Source organism: Mercenaria mercenaria, chromosome 1, assembly GCF_021730395.1.
Source record: "Mercenaria mercenaria strain notata chromosome 1, MADL_Memer_1, whole genome shotgun sequence".
NCBI classification, from domain to species: Eukaryota; Metazoa; Mollusca; class Bivalvia; order Venerida; family Veneridae; genus Mercenaria; species Mercenaria mercenaria.
In genome coordinates, this window is record NC_069361.1 from 86,433,529 (window position 1) to 86,453,020 (window position 19,492).

Sequence of the window (19,492 nt, forward strand, 5' to 3'; positions counted from 1 at the left end):
GATTACCTTGTTCTCATATTAACTTGCTATAACTGACACCTTCCCTGCATGAGAGGTGAAGGACGAATGCCCCCAGCAAGGTAATCTTCTGTAAAATTGTCAAGGACAGTAAAAACTGTTACCTTAGTTACCAAATGAACGATCAACCTTTTGATTGGGTAGTTCTGAGCAATGCCAAATTCATCTTGCCTGGCAGGCCAACTGCATTCATCACTATCTAATGACTACATTATTTATTATCAATATATATATCCATACCAATATTGAGATCAAGTTCCTCCTCTCCCCACCATTCTGGCTGACCATATAGTGGTGTACCCTTCTTTACTGTTTCCAGTTCTGAAAATACACATAAACTATAACTTTATCATTAGTACACAAATACTATAATCTTATTAGAGTAAATAAATTGCTATACATGTAAGCCTTATCTACTTCCCATTTGTCAGCATGTGAAATTTCATTCTTAAAGCACTTAATTTGCTTAATTACTTGAGAAGTCTAGAATAAAGTCTCCAACTGTGAACAGACTCCTTACTGAGGGAGGCAATTACTTAAGATGATGATGATGATGATGATGATGCTGATGAAATTCAAGACTTCTGAAAGATTTACAAAATGTTCCCACTGAATCATAAATGTTAAGAAATGACTTTGACAAAGTTACATACTCAGGTTGTACACATCTGTATCAATTTATATGAATTTTCAGAAGTATGAATGGAAATACAGTAGCAAATATGAAAATTGAACACACAGACTTTTCGCAACAAGATAAATGTCCAAAGTTTGGTCATTATAAGCCAGTCTGAAGGTTTATTATTGGCTTCAAGGTTGCATTCAGCCACTAAGTATACTGGTACATTCAAATTATCTGACCTGATTTGACCTGTGCCTGAAAATGTTTGAGATCCATACACACAAATTTCAGAAAGGATGATGTTGAAACATGGGTGATAGGTGTCAGAAGGTGTGTGTGTGTGTGTGTGTGTTCGGGTTTAACGTCTTTTTCAACAATTTTTCAGTCATATAAACAATGGTGTCTACTTGTAGCAGTGAGCACAATGCCCAACTTTATAGTGCTGCCTCACTGGAATATCACGCTGTAGACACTTGACATGATACCCCAACAAGTCACATTATACTGACACCAGGCTGACCAGTCCTAGCACTACCCTCTTAATGCTGAGTGCCAAGCGAGGAAGCTACTAGTACCATTTTTTACGTCTTTGGTATGATGCGGCCGGGGATCAAACCCACGACCTCCCTCACTCAAAGCAGACGCTTTACCACTAGGCTACTGAGGCGTAGGTGTCAGAAGGTAAAACCTCAATCTGATTAAAAGCATCTCTTCAAAGCTTCACATACTTTACCTCACTAAGATCACATACTTTGGTCAGACTGGTAAAAACTGGACCACAAAGCTATTTTACAACAGAAAACATAGTTCCCATGCTAAAGACAGTTCATCAGGTGTATATCTACTGCACGGTAAATATTTAATTTCCTGCCAGAACCAATAAAGTTTTAGATGATTAAATGTTACAGAAATAGTTCTCAATGTCTGAAGTTCTGGGAAATACACACCCCACACCTACAAACAGCCCAATTACAAACAGAGACAGTTCTATGACACAAATCACACTGACAGCTTTCTGAGCAGTACCTAAATATGTGAATTTCAGATCATGGCCAAATTCCACTCTCATTGAAATTCAGACCTCCAACCTATGGGCAAGGAATAAGAATACTCCCATCTCTACATAACTGCATTGCAACAGTACCTTTCTATGAACTATTTAACCCATACCATGCTGGACACGATTAATTCTGCCTTTGAGACCAGTGTAGATCATGATCAGGCTGCACATCCATGCAGTCTGATCATGATCTACACTGTTCGCCATTCAGTCAGTATTGGTTTGGTGATCACCCCTTTAACAGCTAATGGTACTGTCCAAATTGAAAGATGGACCAGTTCATTATAGAAATTCAGCAGAGTAAGGGTTAAGACTGAACAGATAATAATTCCGTATGAGATGCTATTATTTATACCTCCTTGAAGGTATATATCACTGTCACACACTTTATAACATTATTCACACTTGAGCACACTCCAGATTTCTATCTTGTCAATGACCTAGATCAGGGAAATTAAACCTTAAAGCTATATACCAAAGTTGGTAATAAAAACTAAAACCTGTAAAAACTATTAGTATTTTATCAACATAAAATAATTCCCCTAAAAGCAACTTCAAATTTAATACACAACTCAACTAGTCCTCTAAAAATACAAGGCACCTCTCATTTAATTCTGTAACCAGTACTTCCTCCTACCAGCCTTACAACACTAGTGTCTTACAATACTGGACACAATCGGGCAAAAATGATTAAATAGGGGGTTTAAAAAATACTTTGTTGCCTTAGAAACGGTAAATAAATATTGTTCCTGTTCTGAAATCTGTAAATTAAGTATTCACATTCAAAATGTTCTTATCTATCATATTTTCAGATATCAGCAAAACAGGACCAGAAATGGAAGATATCTGAGCACTTTCCCCAAGTATTCTCTGAACATCCCTCATATCTTCATGATTCTCAAGTTTCCCTTTTAAGGTTTTACACATCACAAGATTCAATACTGCAGGTTTATGAAGCTGGTGCCTGGTAATTCTAGATCTATGTCAAAATAAATCAAAGAGAATAAAAAAGGATCTTAATAAACCCAGGAAACCAGACACTAATACGCACCAGTTTAAACCGTATTAAATTATTATTTTTTCAATTCTGCGTTTTGTCCGTACACTACAAATCCAAAATGGCTACTGACACGATCAGTCTCTCACTGCCCTATCATGTTCCGTAATTTTAGAAACAAATTGTCAGTTTTGAGCAATACTGCAGGTAGCAAATCGATTAACTAGAATTTCCTGCAACTTTGCAGAAAAATTGTTCTTAAAACTGTCTCCAAGAAAGCAAGTGACTCATACAATATCAGATTACATTGCAGCAATCAAGATCTTTTCTCAATGCATCAACATGATCCTGATGCCTGTTGCCTGTTCTTAATACATCAACATGTGTCTCCTACTCTGAATGTTTCATACATGATCAGTCTTCAGTGTATCATAATTTCAAAGACTGCTGGACACACTGAATGTCTAACACATAATCTGACATTTTTCACTTTATCCTACAAGCCCCCAAAGCCCTCAAAGCCAATTCATGGCTGGACGAATGTCTCAAACATGATGAGAAAATTGTTCTGTATTCTACCTGTGATTCACCCCACTCTGAATGTTTTATACAGAAGCGTTTAACACAATCCACACTGTATCATAATCTCAAAGCCCAAGCTTGGCACAATAAATGTCTCCAACATGAGTTGACAGCTCCGAGATCCCATCTTTTAATTTGGGCACTTTGACTGTCTCTACATGTAAGCTTTCACAATCCTGTTGTCAAAACCTGTGGTTGGTAATATGAATGTCTCTTATATTATCTTTAAATCTTCACTGTAATACACAATTGTGTCCCTTCAGCCTGTGTCATGCTCTCAAAGACTGTGCTTGGCACTAAAAATGTCTCATACAAGACTACGAGAGTCTTCACCATTGTATCAATTACAATCATGTTGTGCCTGGCACTCGGAATGACTCTAAATGAGATGCCAATCTTCAATGTATTAAACAACTGTGTTCTCAATGCCTGAATACCTCATACATGATGTAACATCTTCACTGTAATCATAGTATCATGTCCTAAAAGTCTCATACCTTATATGATAGTCTTCACTGTATCATGTAAACATTCGCAAAACCTCTGCTCTCATACGTGATTTAAAGTCTTCACTGTATCATAAAATCATGTCCTCGAAGTCTGTTTTTGGCAATCTGAGTGTCTCGTACATAATATGAAAACCTTCACTGTATCAATTAAAATTATGTTCTCCAAAAAGTGCTTGGCAATCTGAATGTCCTTCACATGTCAATTTTCAGCACATCACACCATACAATCATGTTCTCAAAGCCTTTGTTTGGCATTCTAAATATCTCATATATATAACACAACAGTATTTAATGTATCATATAAATATTTTCTGAAAAACTGTTTGACACTCTGAATGTCCTACAAATGATATGAAATTCTTTACTGCATCATACAATCATGTTCTTAGAGCGTATGTTTGGCATTCTAAATGTCTCATACATAAATATTATGTCAATCTTCAATGTATCATACAAATATCTTCTCAAACCCTGTGCTTGGCATTCTGACTGTTCCATAAATGAAAATTAAATCTTCACTGTATCATACAATCATGTTCTAAGTCTATATTTGGCACTTTGAATGTTTCATACATGATATGGCACTTTTCACTGAATCATACAGCCATGTTCTAAAAAGTTGATTTAAGAAATAATTTATAGCAAAAGAGTGCTTTAACACTATTTATGCACGATGGGTGGTTATACGTCGGGCTCAATAAAATCACGAGGGCGCAGCCCGAGTGAAATTATTTGTACGACGTATTGCTGCCTGAGTGTATAAATAGTGTTAAAACACGGTTTTGCTATAAATTATTTCGATTCTAATATGCCCTTAATCTAAAACAGTAGATAAAATATAGTAGCGCTCTTTCTTGGTCGCAACAAAAACATTGACGTCATCGCACGTTCACGTGACGTCATTTTAGCGTAAGAGTGTTTTAACAGAGACAAGCATTTTAGAATGTACAATACATAATCACTTGACATTGGACTTGATGGCCTGTGATCTTTGCACCTTGTCTGGATGAGGTTAAATTGATGCTAATTTTATGAAATTTATAGTAGTGTGTAGAGCTATCTGAACTTTGACCTTCAAGTATAACCTTGACCTTGGACCTAGTGACCCGAGGGTTGTATGCTTTGCATGTCATTTTGGCAAAGTAAACAATAGATGTTACTTTTATGAAAATCTTCCTAGTGGTTTAGACAATAAGGAGTAGACCGGAAGTTAAGCTATTTGACATTTGACCTCCAAGTATGGCCTTGACCTTGGACTTAGTGACACTGGTTGCACACTCTGAAAATTGTCTTGATGAGGTTAACAACTGATGCATATGATATTTCATGAAAATCTTTCCTGTGGTTATGAAAATATGGAGCAGACACGACGGACACGCATGCCTCGAATATAGCCACAAACACTTCATGCCTCTGGGGTATAGTTAGTTTATTTATTTTCTCATTTTATCATGTGTTTATATTTACAGTAACTAATTATGTAAAATCTAATAATTATTGTGCTATACATACCATTCTAATCCACAACATAATAATTATCTTCAATAAAACTATAACATGCCTGCATACAAACTTACACAACGACAATCTCACAGTGAAAATTATGCAAGGTCTGGTTCCCTAGAAAAATGTTGTTCTGTAATAAATGCCACTACGAATATTGGTAATAATACATTTTTAAACAGGAAGTCGAATACTGAGTAATGTTCATTTCTGCCTCTCTTGATATGAAAGGGAATTTTTGTGAGTCATACAATTTTTTTTCCAGCTTTTTTCTTGGGTTTAATGACACTTTATCAAGCTCTAGATGGATTAGTGTAAATGGAAGGTGATCAATCAACTACACACATGACAACAAACCTGGTTACAAATTTCCAAAATTAAGTGCATTTTTTCAAAAATCCTGCATGCTTTGCAAGTTTTTAATCCTTAATATGCTTTGAAAATCTTACATTTTAAATGTAGATCTTATCCTGGGTCTGTCTGTTCACATAAACTCCTTGTAGTTTTGTCTAGTGTATAAAACTTTGAACAACTTAAGTATGAAAAATGCCTGCTATTTCGACTAAAGTTTGCACACAAATAATATTCTAAAATAAAGTTAAACAAAACAATAAAGTTTGGTTTTAGTATTCAATCTAAGTTGAAATGGTTTATATACTGTAACATTCTGACCCGATTCTAAATGAGGAAGGACACATGACCTACAGCCACTTGGAAAGAAAGTCCTTAACAAAGTACTTAACCTCAGTATAAACAATCAATGTAAATAGTACATTACTCACATGTATGCCAAGTAAAACAACAAGCAAATTCAAGAAGTAATATAAATGTATCCAGAACAGCTTTTCTGTCATACACTTTCAAGTATTCCACGGAAAAATAAATCATAAATCCTGCAATTTCTGTAGCCACCAACCCCTCACAAATATGGTGTTTTCATTACTTGTGTGTATTAGAATTTTACTTCCAATTTTACCAAAACCAGTTCTGCTATTTACTGTAGAATTTGTCACACCTTCTACTTATATGTCAAGATCTGTCAAACCACAAGTTCAATGGGGGAAAATTGTCATTTCATCTTAACATCTACACACAGTCAATAAAGCTCTGTCTGGCACAAGACTAAACTATTCAGCTAAATCCTGTCAAAGGAAATTTCCATTAATAGTTAATTCCCACTTTTCTGTAGAATGCCCAAAGGTGATCTATGAAGTATCTCATACAAACAACTAACAATGCTGCCTTCCCATATTCTGCCTTCTGTATTAAAGTCAGATGTTAATTTTGTCAAGGTTTCTTACTTGCAAAATGTTCTGCAAATCCTTCCCCTAAATAATTTACAACAGCTGCTAGTTATCCATCAAGTTCCACAGACTGTTCCCAATCGAATTACTTCCCTTCACACAAAACCTGTCACAGTTCTCCCAAACTTAAAATTGCTATTGTCCACACATGTGCTATTTGAATGTTCTCTCCCAGAAAAAATGAATGTAACAAAATGACCATACTACAACATATATGAAAAACATTTTTTCAAACTAGTAGGTGCTCAAACTGTTTACTTTAGTATCAGTTTGCTCTACACAGTTGTCAAGATCATTATCACAAACACTACTGGGTAGAAACCAATCACTTTGTATTTCCTTTAAGCACAACTAATTGTCTAAGATAAGGTATCTCTGAGACAAACACTAAAATCAAACTTTATCATATCAAAGCTTGTTTTCAAAATTTGTTGCTCAAATTTAGATAGTATAAAGCCAGGTGCATCACACCATGTGCATATAGCTATCTGAAACCAGGCAAATTCAACCTCTTTAAAATCATGAATAGATCTGTTATAAATATTCACATAAAATTGTCATTTTTGTTCATTTTATAAGCCACACATTTTATAAATAAACTTTCTTCTTGAATATATATAACTAGGATAAATATGAAATTAAAACTAGGTTTAAATCCATCATAAACAGCCACCTTGGCTACTTATATCTGCAATAGACACCTGTAATTGACTTTCAGGTACATTTGGCAACAAGTGGTTGCACCAGGTTAGCCAATATTTTCTTGAATTATGGATACAAGCCAGATGCTCTTGTCTATCAAACCTTCTAATTTATATTCTAGAATTCTGCTGTGCAAACCTAGTTTCTGCATATCGTTTTTGTAATCTATAGTTGTTAATATAAAAAATATTTCATTAATTTGAAAAGTGTATTTAGTACTGAATTCAATTCTCCTGTTATTAAGTTACTTGGCATATATATGTATGATACATGGTTTCTGTATCCACATAGTTTTACAGAATACTTCACTTGCAAATCAATTTTGCAATTATTGGCAGAAATACAAATCTGTTATATATAGTTGCAGTTTATTTACCATACATATATATAGTGGAGATACGAGTCTAACATATTGTTTCTGTAATAAACAGTAATCATGAATTACAACTCCCTGCCAAATGTTGTTTACATCTGCTTCTGTTTCAGATACAATATGAGCTGAACCTCCTGAATGAGTTATTAACCCTTACCCTGCTAAATTTCTATAATGGACTGGTCCATCATTCAATTTGGGCAATACCATTTATTATTCAAAGGGGTGTTCACTGAAAATCTACAGACTGAATAGTGAACAATGCAGACCATGATCAGACTGCACGGATGTGCAGGATGATCTTGGTCTGCACTGGCCGCAAAGGCAGAATCACTTGCCACCAGCAGACTAAAATTGGTTTCTTAGAAATCTTCAAGTAAACATGATTTTTCTATTTTTCTTGTTCTGTGAATCCAGCTCCTTTAATCTGCATTAGACAAAAGAATAACAGATATCATGGGACTGTAAATAAAAGACAACAGTTGGCATTTTACTAGAAACTGAGTTAATTTATCAGGACATGGGCCATACCTGACCTAAAACAATGGGACATATGCAAAATATTTTATATAAACCGGACCTAAAACAATAGGACATGTGCAACTTCATGTAACATTAAAAAGCTAAAACACTGGGAAAGCCAAATATCATGTAACATTACTAAAATAATAAGGCATGTGAAACATAATGTGACATTAACATGAGCTTTAACAAGGAGACATGTGCAACATGATGTGACATTATCCTAAGCTACAACAATGAGATATATGCAACATGATGTGACATTAACCTGAGCTATAATGGGACATAGGCAACATGATGAGACATTATTCTGAGCTATAACAATTGGACATCTGCAACATGATGTAATAGTAACCTGAGCTATAACAATGGAACATGTGATAGTAACCTGAGCTATATCATTGGGACATGTGCAACATGATGTGAGAGTAATCTAAGCTGTTTATATAACAATGGGACATGTACAACATGATGTAATAGTAACCCAAGCTATAACAATGGGACATGTGCAACATGATATGGTAGTAACCAGACCTATAACAATGGGACATGTGCAATATGAAGTGATGGTAACCTTAGCTATAACAATGGGACATGTGCAACATGATGTGATAGTAACCTGAGCTATAACAATCGCACATATGCAACATGATGTGACATTAACCTAAGCTATAATAACGGGACATGTGCAACATGATGTGATAGTAACCTGAGCTATAACAAAGCTATAAGAATGGGACATATGCAACATGGTGTGATAGTAACCTTAGATAAGAACCACAGCTAAATCAATGGACCATGAGCAATGTACTGTAAAATTAACAGGAGCTGTAACAATGGGTCATGAGCAACATACAGTAATATTAACTTAAAATTACACAATGGATCATGTGTAACAACAGATATAAACATAAGCTGAATCATTATGGCATACCCTAATATGACACATTTTTTGACTGTAGTTGGGTTTTAAGTCATGCTGACACAGATCAGGTCATATTCTAGATTTTAATGGTGGAGGAAACCCTAAGGTGCCCCTAAGGCTATGTTTGTTTGGGTGGCAGGCACCTGGGAAGAACCACCAGTCTGCTCCAAACCAGACTGATAACAAATGACAAGGCTCGAATCCATAGATATGCAGGGCATATATAATTCAAAATCAGGCACCATGTGAGCCCATAATGTGACAAAGCTGAACCCATCAGGACATTATTATTAATGCAATGTCACATGAACCTAAGCTGAACCAATGGGACATGTATCTCTTGTGACAAGAATCTCAATGCAGTCATTTAAGGACAGGTCAAAATCACTAAATCCATCCCAGAAATGGCATTTGTTTAAAACTAAGACAAGAAAGGGCATAAACAGTAAATTGAGAAAAAAGCATAGGACAGAAAAGCTACTGCCAACTTGGGCATAAACTTTGGGAAAAGGCTTAGGATAAATCATCTAGGATTTGGCACATGACAAGGTTTTCAACATAGGACATAAAAAAGGAACATACTGCTTTGACTTTGCAGTCAATTGTCTAGTAACAACAAAGTTTAGAATAACAAGAAAAAACTTTCAAGCTGATGATGTGTATCTTTCCAAGTTTATGCCGCTCTCCTAGATATAAAAATGCACATATCAAGAAAGTACCCTTACACTGTTTTTTGCAAAATGTTTCCCACACATATCATAAAATCATTGTATGTCAGTTCCTTATCTATTCCTGTCCAAAATGCATCAATCAAACACTTCAGCTATTAAGTTGCTTATTCTCAGACAATCCTACCAAATGTTTTATACAAAGGAATCTTAGGTAAATATACTGCAATTATAAAACCGTAGCTCAAACTGCCAACTGCATAAATATCACATATCACTATAGTGTAACATATGGCTTTTCTTTACTGCATCTCTTGCAAACGACCTGTTCTATTTTAATGGCATTAAAGTCAAGTAATAAAATGATCAGTGACATCCTGAAAACTTTGTATCCTAGGAGATGAGACAAGTAAGAGATGAAGTGGAGAGAATAGAGACTGATTTCTGTTTGAACACACAACTGTCAACCATACAAGAAATGAACTGAAGAAAACATTTATTCATGAATCTATCTACAAAAGCCCACAACCAAACCTAGATAATGAATCAGCCAACAACTGGACATGACCAGAATTCAGTGTGTCATGTATTCTTCTGCCTACAACTGAATGGAGGACATGTCAGGATTTTTTAAGTGTAAAATCAACACTATCAAATCCTGCACAACACAAGAATGTGCGTGTTCTTATGCTTATTTACCCTTACCCTGCTAAATTTCTAAAATGGACTGGTCCATCATTCAATTTGGGCAGTATCATTTATTATTCGAAGGGGTGTACTGACTGAATAGCAAACAGTGCAGACCATGATCAGTTTGGTCAGCACTAGTCGCAAAGGCAGAATCACTTGCTGCCAGCAGGCTAAAGTTTAATAGCTGCCATTAGTAAATTACATGGGTTACTCCCCACTCACCCCCCTCAACCCTAAGAAAATGTTAGTAACTATATTGGGAAGGAATGTGCGAGATAGAGAAGATGCTCCAATTCCAAAAGTTTCCCTGGTTCTTGGGCTCAAACACATGACATCTTACTTAACAGTCCAGTGTGTTACCACTGGACCACTATGTCTGCTCTATGATACATGGGTAGATCAGTAAATGCGAATTAAACCTACCATCTGGTAACTTGTTCATAGGAGCCCCTGTGCCCCTCAGTACCCTGCTTGGTGGTTGGTCAATGAGCCCTTCAATATGAAGAGCTCTTTCTTCATCCATTGCAGCAAATATGTCCTTAACTGACTTCTTTGGTTTGTAACGCTTCTTTGGCCATGTGTTACACCCTAACCTAGAAGTGGAAAGAAATATTGGAACTTTAACATGAGATACAAAATAAAATGTACTTTTGAATTTTTACTTGAACACAAGAATTGAGGAAGAAGTACTTTCAAGTGATTTTTAAAACAAGTCACTAGTAAGTGGCAAATACCCCATAAATGTAAGTTACACTGATAGGTACTTTGACCTTTGAGGTATGGACCTGACATTTGGCCTTGACACATCTTACAATGTTTAACATTTGTGTTAAAGTTTCCCTGACATCCATTGAATACTTTATAAGTTATAGCTGAGATCTAAGTGTTTAGAAGGGTACAGACAAGGTAACATGGTGTGATTACTATGTGCTTCCCTTCACAGATATATAAACAGGTTCTCTGTAAAACATTAATTTTCAATGAGCATCACTAGTGTGAAATCATTTAACACTTACCCTGTTAAATTTCTAAAATGGATTGCTCCATCATTCAATTTGGGCAGTACCAATTATTTACCAAAGGGGTGTTCTCTGAAAATTTACTGACTGAAAAGCGAACAGTGCAGACCATGATCAGCCTGCACTGGTAACTAAGGCAGAATCATTTGCCGCCAGCAGGCTCAAGCTTAAATTTCTTGGCATAGAATTTCATGGTTTCGGTGAAAACAACTACTTTGAGAAGACATGAATTACTGTATTTGTGGATTTCAATATTTAATGATTTCATAGTAATTAATTCCCCTGAAAGAATGCTTTTTTTCTCTGGGAATGAAAAAAAATGACTCCAAGACTCCACTGATTAAAACTAATGAAGACAGAATGTTCATTATATTTTGACATAACTTTCACAGACTTGTATATATACACAGATGTTTCAGTGTGTTTTGAGATTACTGAAGCATTTAATGCATAATCATGACTTTTCTTGCTAGGTAAGATACATTTTGTCATAAACACATTAATTTGATGTTATTTAGTTTTAATGTTTTCTTTTTATACTGTTGGTAAAGAAATTAAATGCGTGCACACGAAGCAGAAGCACGTTTTATCGATTGACTTAAATGACATTCCAAGTTTTATCCAATTATTGCCCCAGGAACTGAATTAATCATTTGATGGGTGTTGTTAATTAGGATATATATCTTCATATCTTCCTACATTTTAATGCTAAATACTCCAGGTATTCAGAGAGAAATCATCTAGTTTTCGCCTTTTTCCCCTCCGTGAAAAATTATATGACACAACTGAATCAATTCTACATAGAGTATCTGTCTGTTTCTGCAAGTTTTGAGTATAAATTAAACAAGCTCGTAGAACACAAAATGCCCCCCTTGATGCATTCAGTAATAGCACAATGAACAGAAATAATTTGGTAACTGTGCATTGGACATTTGACGTACTGACCTCAAGTCAATAATTATGGGTCATCTACCAGTCATAAGTGACCTCCGTATCAAATGTGATCTTAGACCAAAGTGTTATTTGGCAAAAAGGAGTTCTACTGTTCTGGGTCAATGTGATCTTGACCTTTGACCTTCTGACCTCAAAATCAATAGGGGTCATCTCCTGGTCATGATCAACCTCCCTATCAAGTTTCGTGATCCTAGGCCCAAGCATTTTCAAGTTACCATCCATAAGCTGTTTAACTGTTCTGGGTCACTGTGACCTTGACCTTTGACCTACAGATCACAAAATCAACAGGGGTTATCTGCTGGTCATAACAACCTCCCTATCAACTTTCATGATCCTAGGCCCAAGCCTTCTTGAGTTATCATCTGGAAACCATAGACCTGTTCTGGGTCAAGTGACCTTGACCTTTGACCTACTGAGGACTGTGATCCTAGGCCCAAGTATTTTCAAGTTATCATCCATAAACTGTTTAATTGTTCCGGGTCACTGTGACCTTGACCTTTGACCTATTAACTCAAAATCAATAGGGGTCATCTGCTGGTCATTATCAACCTCCCTATTAAGTTTCGTGATCCTAGGCCATAGAGTTCTTGAGTTATCATCCGGAAACCTATTTGTCTACATACCAACCGACCGACATACTGACCAACAGACATCTGCAAAACAATCTAACCCTCCGAAGGGGGGTATAATAATATAAGATACATGGTGACAAGAACTTAGGTTTAATCTTATATTTAAATTATCTATTTTTGTTCTTTGTTTTATTTAGAGTCACAAAGACATAATTTTGGTCATATTGAAACTTTTCCAGCTTTCCAAGCATTGTTTTAGGCATGGGAGAGTACCTGGGTAGAACCATCAACCGTCTGGAAGGCAGCTGAACAGCTTCCCCACATGAAGGTTTCTATATTCCAAACTACAACAGTGAGGGGCATCAGTGATTTGAAGTCAGTGAGCTTAACCACTTTAGCATATGTCCATTGTGTCTGCTGACTAAAACTGATGGTACGTATTTGAGCATCCATAAATGTGTACAAAAATACAAAAGTGATAGATTAAACAAGAAAAATCAAGCAAAACCTTTGACCTCTGTGACCTTGACCTTTGAGCTAACGGGTCTAGAAGTCAACACATCATCTGGTAATGGAGGATGTTTGTCCTAAGTTAGATGGATATACATCAATTCATACGAAAGGTTTAGACTGGGCATGGAAATTATGGATTATTTTTTACTATTATCTCTAGACCTTAAAGATCTTGTTACGGTGAATGTTTCTACCACGATATTTGAATATCCATACATACATAAACAAGAGGGCCATAATGGCCCTATATCGCTCACCTGTTATCATTGCACTTAAGGACAAGAAGCTATTTATAGTAACATAAAAGAGAAGTAATTAAAAATTTTTTATTGCAAGTGAACAAAAGAAGGATCTGCCAAATAAAAACAAGAAAACTGCAATGCAAGGCAAATGCCGAGCAATACACACAAAAAAAGTCATATGACGGACACCGAGACGATAACATAACACGTCCCTTTGGGCGTATAAATAGGAATCAAGATCTTATGGTGATAAAAGTTGTGTGCAAGTTTGGTTAAAATCAAATCATAAATGAAACTGCTATTGTACAGACAAGGTCAAAATAGCTAACTTCAGCCCTTTCAGGGGCCTTAACTCTGGAACCCGTAAAGCAATCTAGCCAGTTCAAGAAAGGAACCGAGATCTTATGATGATATAAGTTGTGTGCAAATTTGGTTAAAATCAAATCATAAATGAAGCTGCTATTGTGCAGACAATGTCAAAATAGCTAACTTTGGCCTTTTCAGGGGCCATAACTCTGGAACCCATTATGGGATCTGGCAAGTTCAAGAAAGCAACCGAGATCTTATGGTGACACAAGTTTTGTGCAAGTTTGATTAAATTCATATCATAAATGAAGCTGCTATTGTACAGACTAGGTCAAAATAGCTAATTCTGGCCCTTTCAGGGGCCATCACTCTGGAACCCATAAAGGCATCTGGCAAGTTCAAGAAAGGAACCAAGATCTTATGGTGATACAAGTTTTGTGCAAGTTTGGTTAAAATCAAATCATAAGGTAAGCTGCTATTGTGCAGACAAGGTCAAAATAGCTAATTCTGGCCCTTTCAGGAGCCATAACTCTGGAACCCATAAAGGAATCTGGCCAGTTCAAGAAAGGAAACAAGATCTTATGGTGATACAAGTTGTGTGCAAGTTTGGTAAAAATCAAATCATAAAGCTGCTATTTTGCAGACAAGGTCAAAATAGCTAATTTTGGCCCTTTCAGGTGTCATAACTCTGGAACCAATAATGGAATCTAGCCAGTTCAAGAAAGGAACCGAGATCTTATGGTGATGCAAGTTCTGTGCAAGTTTGGTTAAAATAAAATCATAAATGAAACCACTATCGTGCAGACAAGAAATTGTTGACGCATGCTCGCACACAAATTTTGGCCCTTTAAGGGGCAATAACTCTAGAACCCATGATGGGATCTGGCCAGTTCTTGAAAGGAACCGAGATATCATGCCAATATAAGTTTTGTACAAGTTTGATTAAAATTGCTTGCAAAATGTGATCTCTATCGTGTTCACAAGAAATTGTGGACGGACGGACGACGGATGAAGGGCGATCACAAAAGCTCACACTGTCACTATGTGACAGGTGAGCTAAAAAGTTATAGAGCTGACAAGAAAAACTGACCTAAAATCTTTGACCCTAAGTGTGACCTTGACCTTTCATCTAGAGGTCTGGATATTCCTTCTGACAAATCATCTTGTTATGGTGGTTATCTGTGCCAAGTTATTTTAAAATCCAACCATGCACAATAAAGTTATAGAGCAAACAAGATATTGTACACAGACGGACACAAGTACACACACATGGACAGGTGTTACATTATATGCCCACCATTTTAAATGGTGGTGCCTTGAAAAGTAGCATCAATTGGTTCCTTCATTAAAATAATGTGCAGAAAGCTCATCGTGGTGTCTGTGAGTAGTTATCACTGTTCAGTGAGAGCTCTAGTTGATATAAGTTTTGTACCCTTAAAACACATTACACATTGTGAAACGCTTACCCAAATGAAGCTATACTGTCATGACTGTAACTTCTGTCTAGATCCTGATGTGCTGCCTCTGTCTCTGGAACACTTTCACCACATGTGTGTTCTATACGTTGCTCCACGATACATCCCTGTAAATATATGTTGCGAAATATAGTATTCAGTACATCCCTGTGAATATATGTTGTGAAATATAGCATTTAATACATTCCTGTGAATATATGTTGCTAAATATAGTATTCAGTATATTCCTGTGAATATATGTTGCTAAATATAGCATTTAATACATCCCTGTGAATATATGTTGCGAAATATAGCATTTAGTACATTCCTGTGAAAATATGTTGCTAAATATAGCATTTAGTACTTTCCTGTGAAAATATGTTGCTAAATATAGCATTTAGAACATCCCTGTAAAAATATGTTGCTAAATATAGCATTCAGTACATTCCTGTGAAAATGTGTTGCTATATATAACATTTGGTATGTCCTTGTGAAAATATGTTGCTAAATATGAAGCATTTAATTCATCCCTGTGAAAATATATTACTAAATATAGCATTTAGTACATCACTGAAAATATATTGCTAAATATAGCATTTAGTACATCTATATAACTCCAATCTCTTCATATGACAAGCAAATTCTATCTCCATAAGGCTGTGCACTGTTATCAGAAAAAAGTCATCTGTTTGATCTTCCTAGTGATGTTGAAATATTTTCGGTTTGTTACAAATGTTTTCTACATATCAATTTAATTTTCTTCATACCTGTCTTCCTCTTGTTATACATTTTACCTACTGCGAAACTGATACCTACTTAACTTTGAAATGCACTCTAATATTATCAAGAACAATTTGTTTGCACATCAAATGAAACTGTTAAACCACATTGCAGTTTTCAAAAATGAATTAAACCCATTTCACTGCAGGTTTCAAGCATAAATCATCAAACGATAAGATAACTATCTCCCGGAATTTCTCCATCATGATTACAGCTCTGCATTCCTTCTAATCTATACACTATTTCTAGAACATTCATTTCCCCCCAAACATAAAATGATTACTGGTTCCGATTGCAAATTCATATATATTGTACAAAATGACATTTTCCACATGCATTACCTTTATGTACTGGAATATACAGAACAAGACTATTGTCCAGCAATAAAAGTTCACTACCAGAAGACAGACTTGTAACATTTGCTACAATAAGAACTATATCTTGAAGACCTACATATACTTCAAATAAACCATCCTCTTGTAATTGTTTAACATTAATGTCTATGTTTTGTGACTGACAGATGAACAGACAGATGGTAGAATGGTCTGACAAAAGGAAACAGTGAAATAATGCACATATCCCATTTTTCATGTACTTTAAAGATATTAAAATTGAATGTCCATGTTACAAATATAACCTTCTAAGTGTTAATACATTTTGTTCTTATATTTGCCTGTATGTTTTATAAAGATTTAACAACATTTTAGACAACTTCCCCACAAGAATCAGCTGTGGAGGATGGATAACTAACCACACCTACTGTCTCACAGTGAAAATTTGCCTCGACGGGGACCAGACACAACACCTCACACCTGGAAGTCTTAATGTTCTACCTACTGAGCCAACCAGAGACACATTTTCTGTTTCCATCAAAAATAGTTACTGCTTATTAAAAATATATCGCACTTATTAATAAAACAAATTTTATGAACAGCATTGTCAATATTTTGTAAAGTTAAAACAGACATTAAGATGTGTTTACTGTCTGTGGTATGTATACATAATCATTATGTAAATATACCTGTCAAAAATTCGAAATCCAATGAAAAGAAAAATTAACCCTTTGCCTGCTGGCGGCAGTAATTCTGACCTTTGGACCAGTGCAGACCCAAGATCAGCCTGCACATCCGTGCAGTCTGATCATGTCTGCATGTTCGCTATTCAGTCAGTAAATTTTCAGTAACACCCCTTCGATAATAAATGGTATTCCCAAATTGATGATGACCAGTTCTTATAGAAATTTAGCAGGCTAAGGGTTAAGATTATTCTGCATTTTTACATCCATAAAACTCCACATGTTTGAACACTAAAACTCAGGTTCTATGCAGGTACTACCTGCAAGAACTCTGTTTGGATAGAAGAATCAGATCTGCTCTTCCAGAAAAAAAAATCATATTAGCAGAAAAAAATTGTTGTTATCAAAGAAAACAATAAATCTGTTGTATAAACAGGTCTAGCAATTAAACAATATCTCTACCTGGTTTATGAAGCTTTGTTATTCACATCTTTGTAACTCAACATGATGTTAATGATATTTTCCAGTAATGATTGTAAAAAAAATATTTCAACAATTTTATCAACAGTACTTCATTAAATGTGTTCTTTCAAAGCACTAAATTCAAAGGAAAACCTAACATCACCTTATCTTAATTTTTATCAGTGTTTTTTCTGGAAATTTCTGATGCTAATTTCATCTAACAATACTTTTCCAACATAACTAAACTGTGGTTTCTGTAGTAAAAGTTATTCCAAACTGGTTCAATTACAGGAATATCGGGAGGCAGTTTTATCTAACGGAATATATTCCCAATGAGATCCATTTACATTTGCATCAAAGATAAAATGCATTCATTTTCAGTGCATAAAATTAATCATGTTTATCATAATAAGGTATTCTCTGGTTGGCTTCCTGGCAGCACATTAAAGAGCCAAGAAGCTGCAAAAGTTTCATGTTAGGGTCAGATTACTCTATAAAAGTGTAAAGGCAAGAACCTATTGATATAAACTTCATAGTTCATACATTCCTTTATGAAAACATAATCTTTAATCTTTAATCCCTTTATCCTCTTTTATATCCAAAGGTTACTAAGAATACTCTATTTTGTAATTAAACACAATGATACACATGTAACATTTTGAAACAAACAATACATTTATATAATCTTCAACTTTAGAATGAAATATCCATGCATGATAATGATTCACCGAAAATAAAAGGCAAAAAGAAACATATAATATCAAGATATGAAACATAAAACGTTAAAATACACGCAAAGAATGGGGAGTAAAAGGCAGGAACGACAACGTCCTACATAAATATTTTATTGCTTTTTCCACTATAAATGTATCTTTTGATGAGCATTGCAACTTTATATTATCAAATCAATGTAAATATACTATACCATACCATAAAAATACCATACCATACCATACATTATCATCTACATCAAATATTTAATATTATTGCAAGTTTTACCCCATTCAGGTGTAAAAGGGCACCGATTTATTTCCTATGTTTAACAAATAATAAACAAAATGTACAACAAATTCATCAATGAAACAAAAAATGAACTTAACACCATATTATACTGTCTACAGTTTTAACTTCCTTAACAAAACAGAAGTGGTTTAAGGTAAACCGCACATAATCTGCTCATGATATTTTTTAAAGGCTTTATTTCAATATGTACTGTATTTATGTCACCAAAGAGGCATTCTTTTATTAATATATATGAAATAGAATTATAGCTAGTTAGCTCTGCATTGAGAAATATGCATAAGTTTTGCAGAGAGATATGGTGCGACCGTAGGAGCGCAATATCATTTTGCAAATAATTTTTATTTACACATACTTCTACTCTTAATAGTATTACAAAAATAATATAAATATGTTTAGCTTGAGCAAAATTGAAAATACTGTTTATGACGTTACACACCCAATATGAAATTTTGTGCATCAATATGGAAAAAATTGACACATCCGGAAAGTAACGGAGATTGAAAATAATTATATACATACCGGTAATAATGTAAGAGGTGATTGGAAGTTAAAACTATGACAACAACATGCATTTTGCCTTCAAGCTGAAATAGGAAGTATTACATACCAAAACATTTGTTGGGAAACATGCGTAGAAATATCCAACAGGTTCACGATGCTTGCAAATGCGAAAAAAA

At 35.1% G+C, this 19,492-nt stretch overlaps 1 protein-coding gene across 11 annotated transcripts in view; it reads right to left on the minus strand.

Annotated features, from left to right (window-relative positions):
- Positions 1–19,492, minus strand: part of LOC123531546 (centrosomal protein of 170 kDa protein B-like) — a 163,444-nt gene that overhangs the window by 54,131 nt on the left and 89,821 nt on the right. For 9 of the 11 annotated variants that reach the window (XM_053553235.1, XM_053553237.1, XM_053553218.1 and 6 more), the window contains 4 exons: positions 19,423–19,473; positions 15,548–15,663; positions 10,899–11,068; positions 259–339 (listed from right to left, as the gene is read on the minus strand). In XM_053553235.1, coding sequence (XP_053409210.1) covers positions 259–339; positions 10,899–11,068; positions 15,548–15,663; positions 19,423–19,473 — 418 coding nt within the window. Of the gene's footprint in view, positions 1–258; positions 340–10,898; positions 11,069–15,547; positions 15,664–17,792; positions 17,812–19,422; positions 19,474–19,492 lie in introns of those variants that run through there. The other 2 variants (XM_053553252.1, XM_053553214.1) reach the window with 2 other exon arrangements.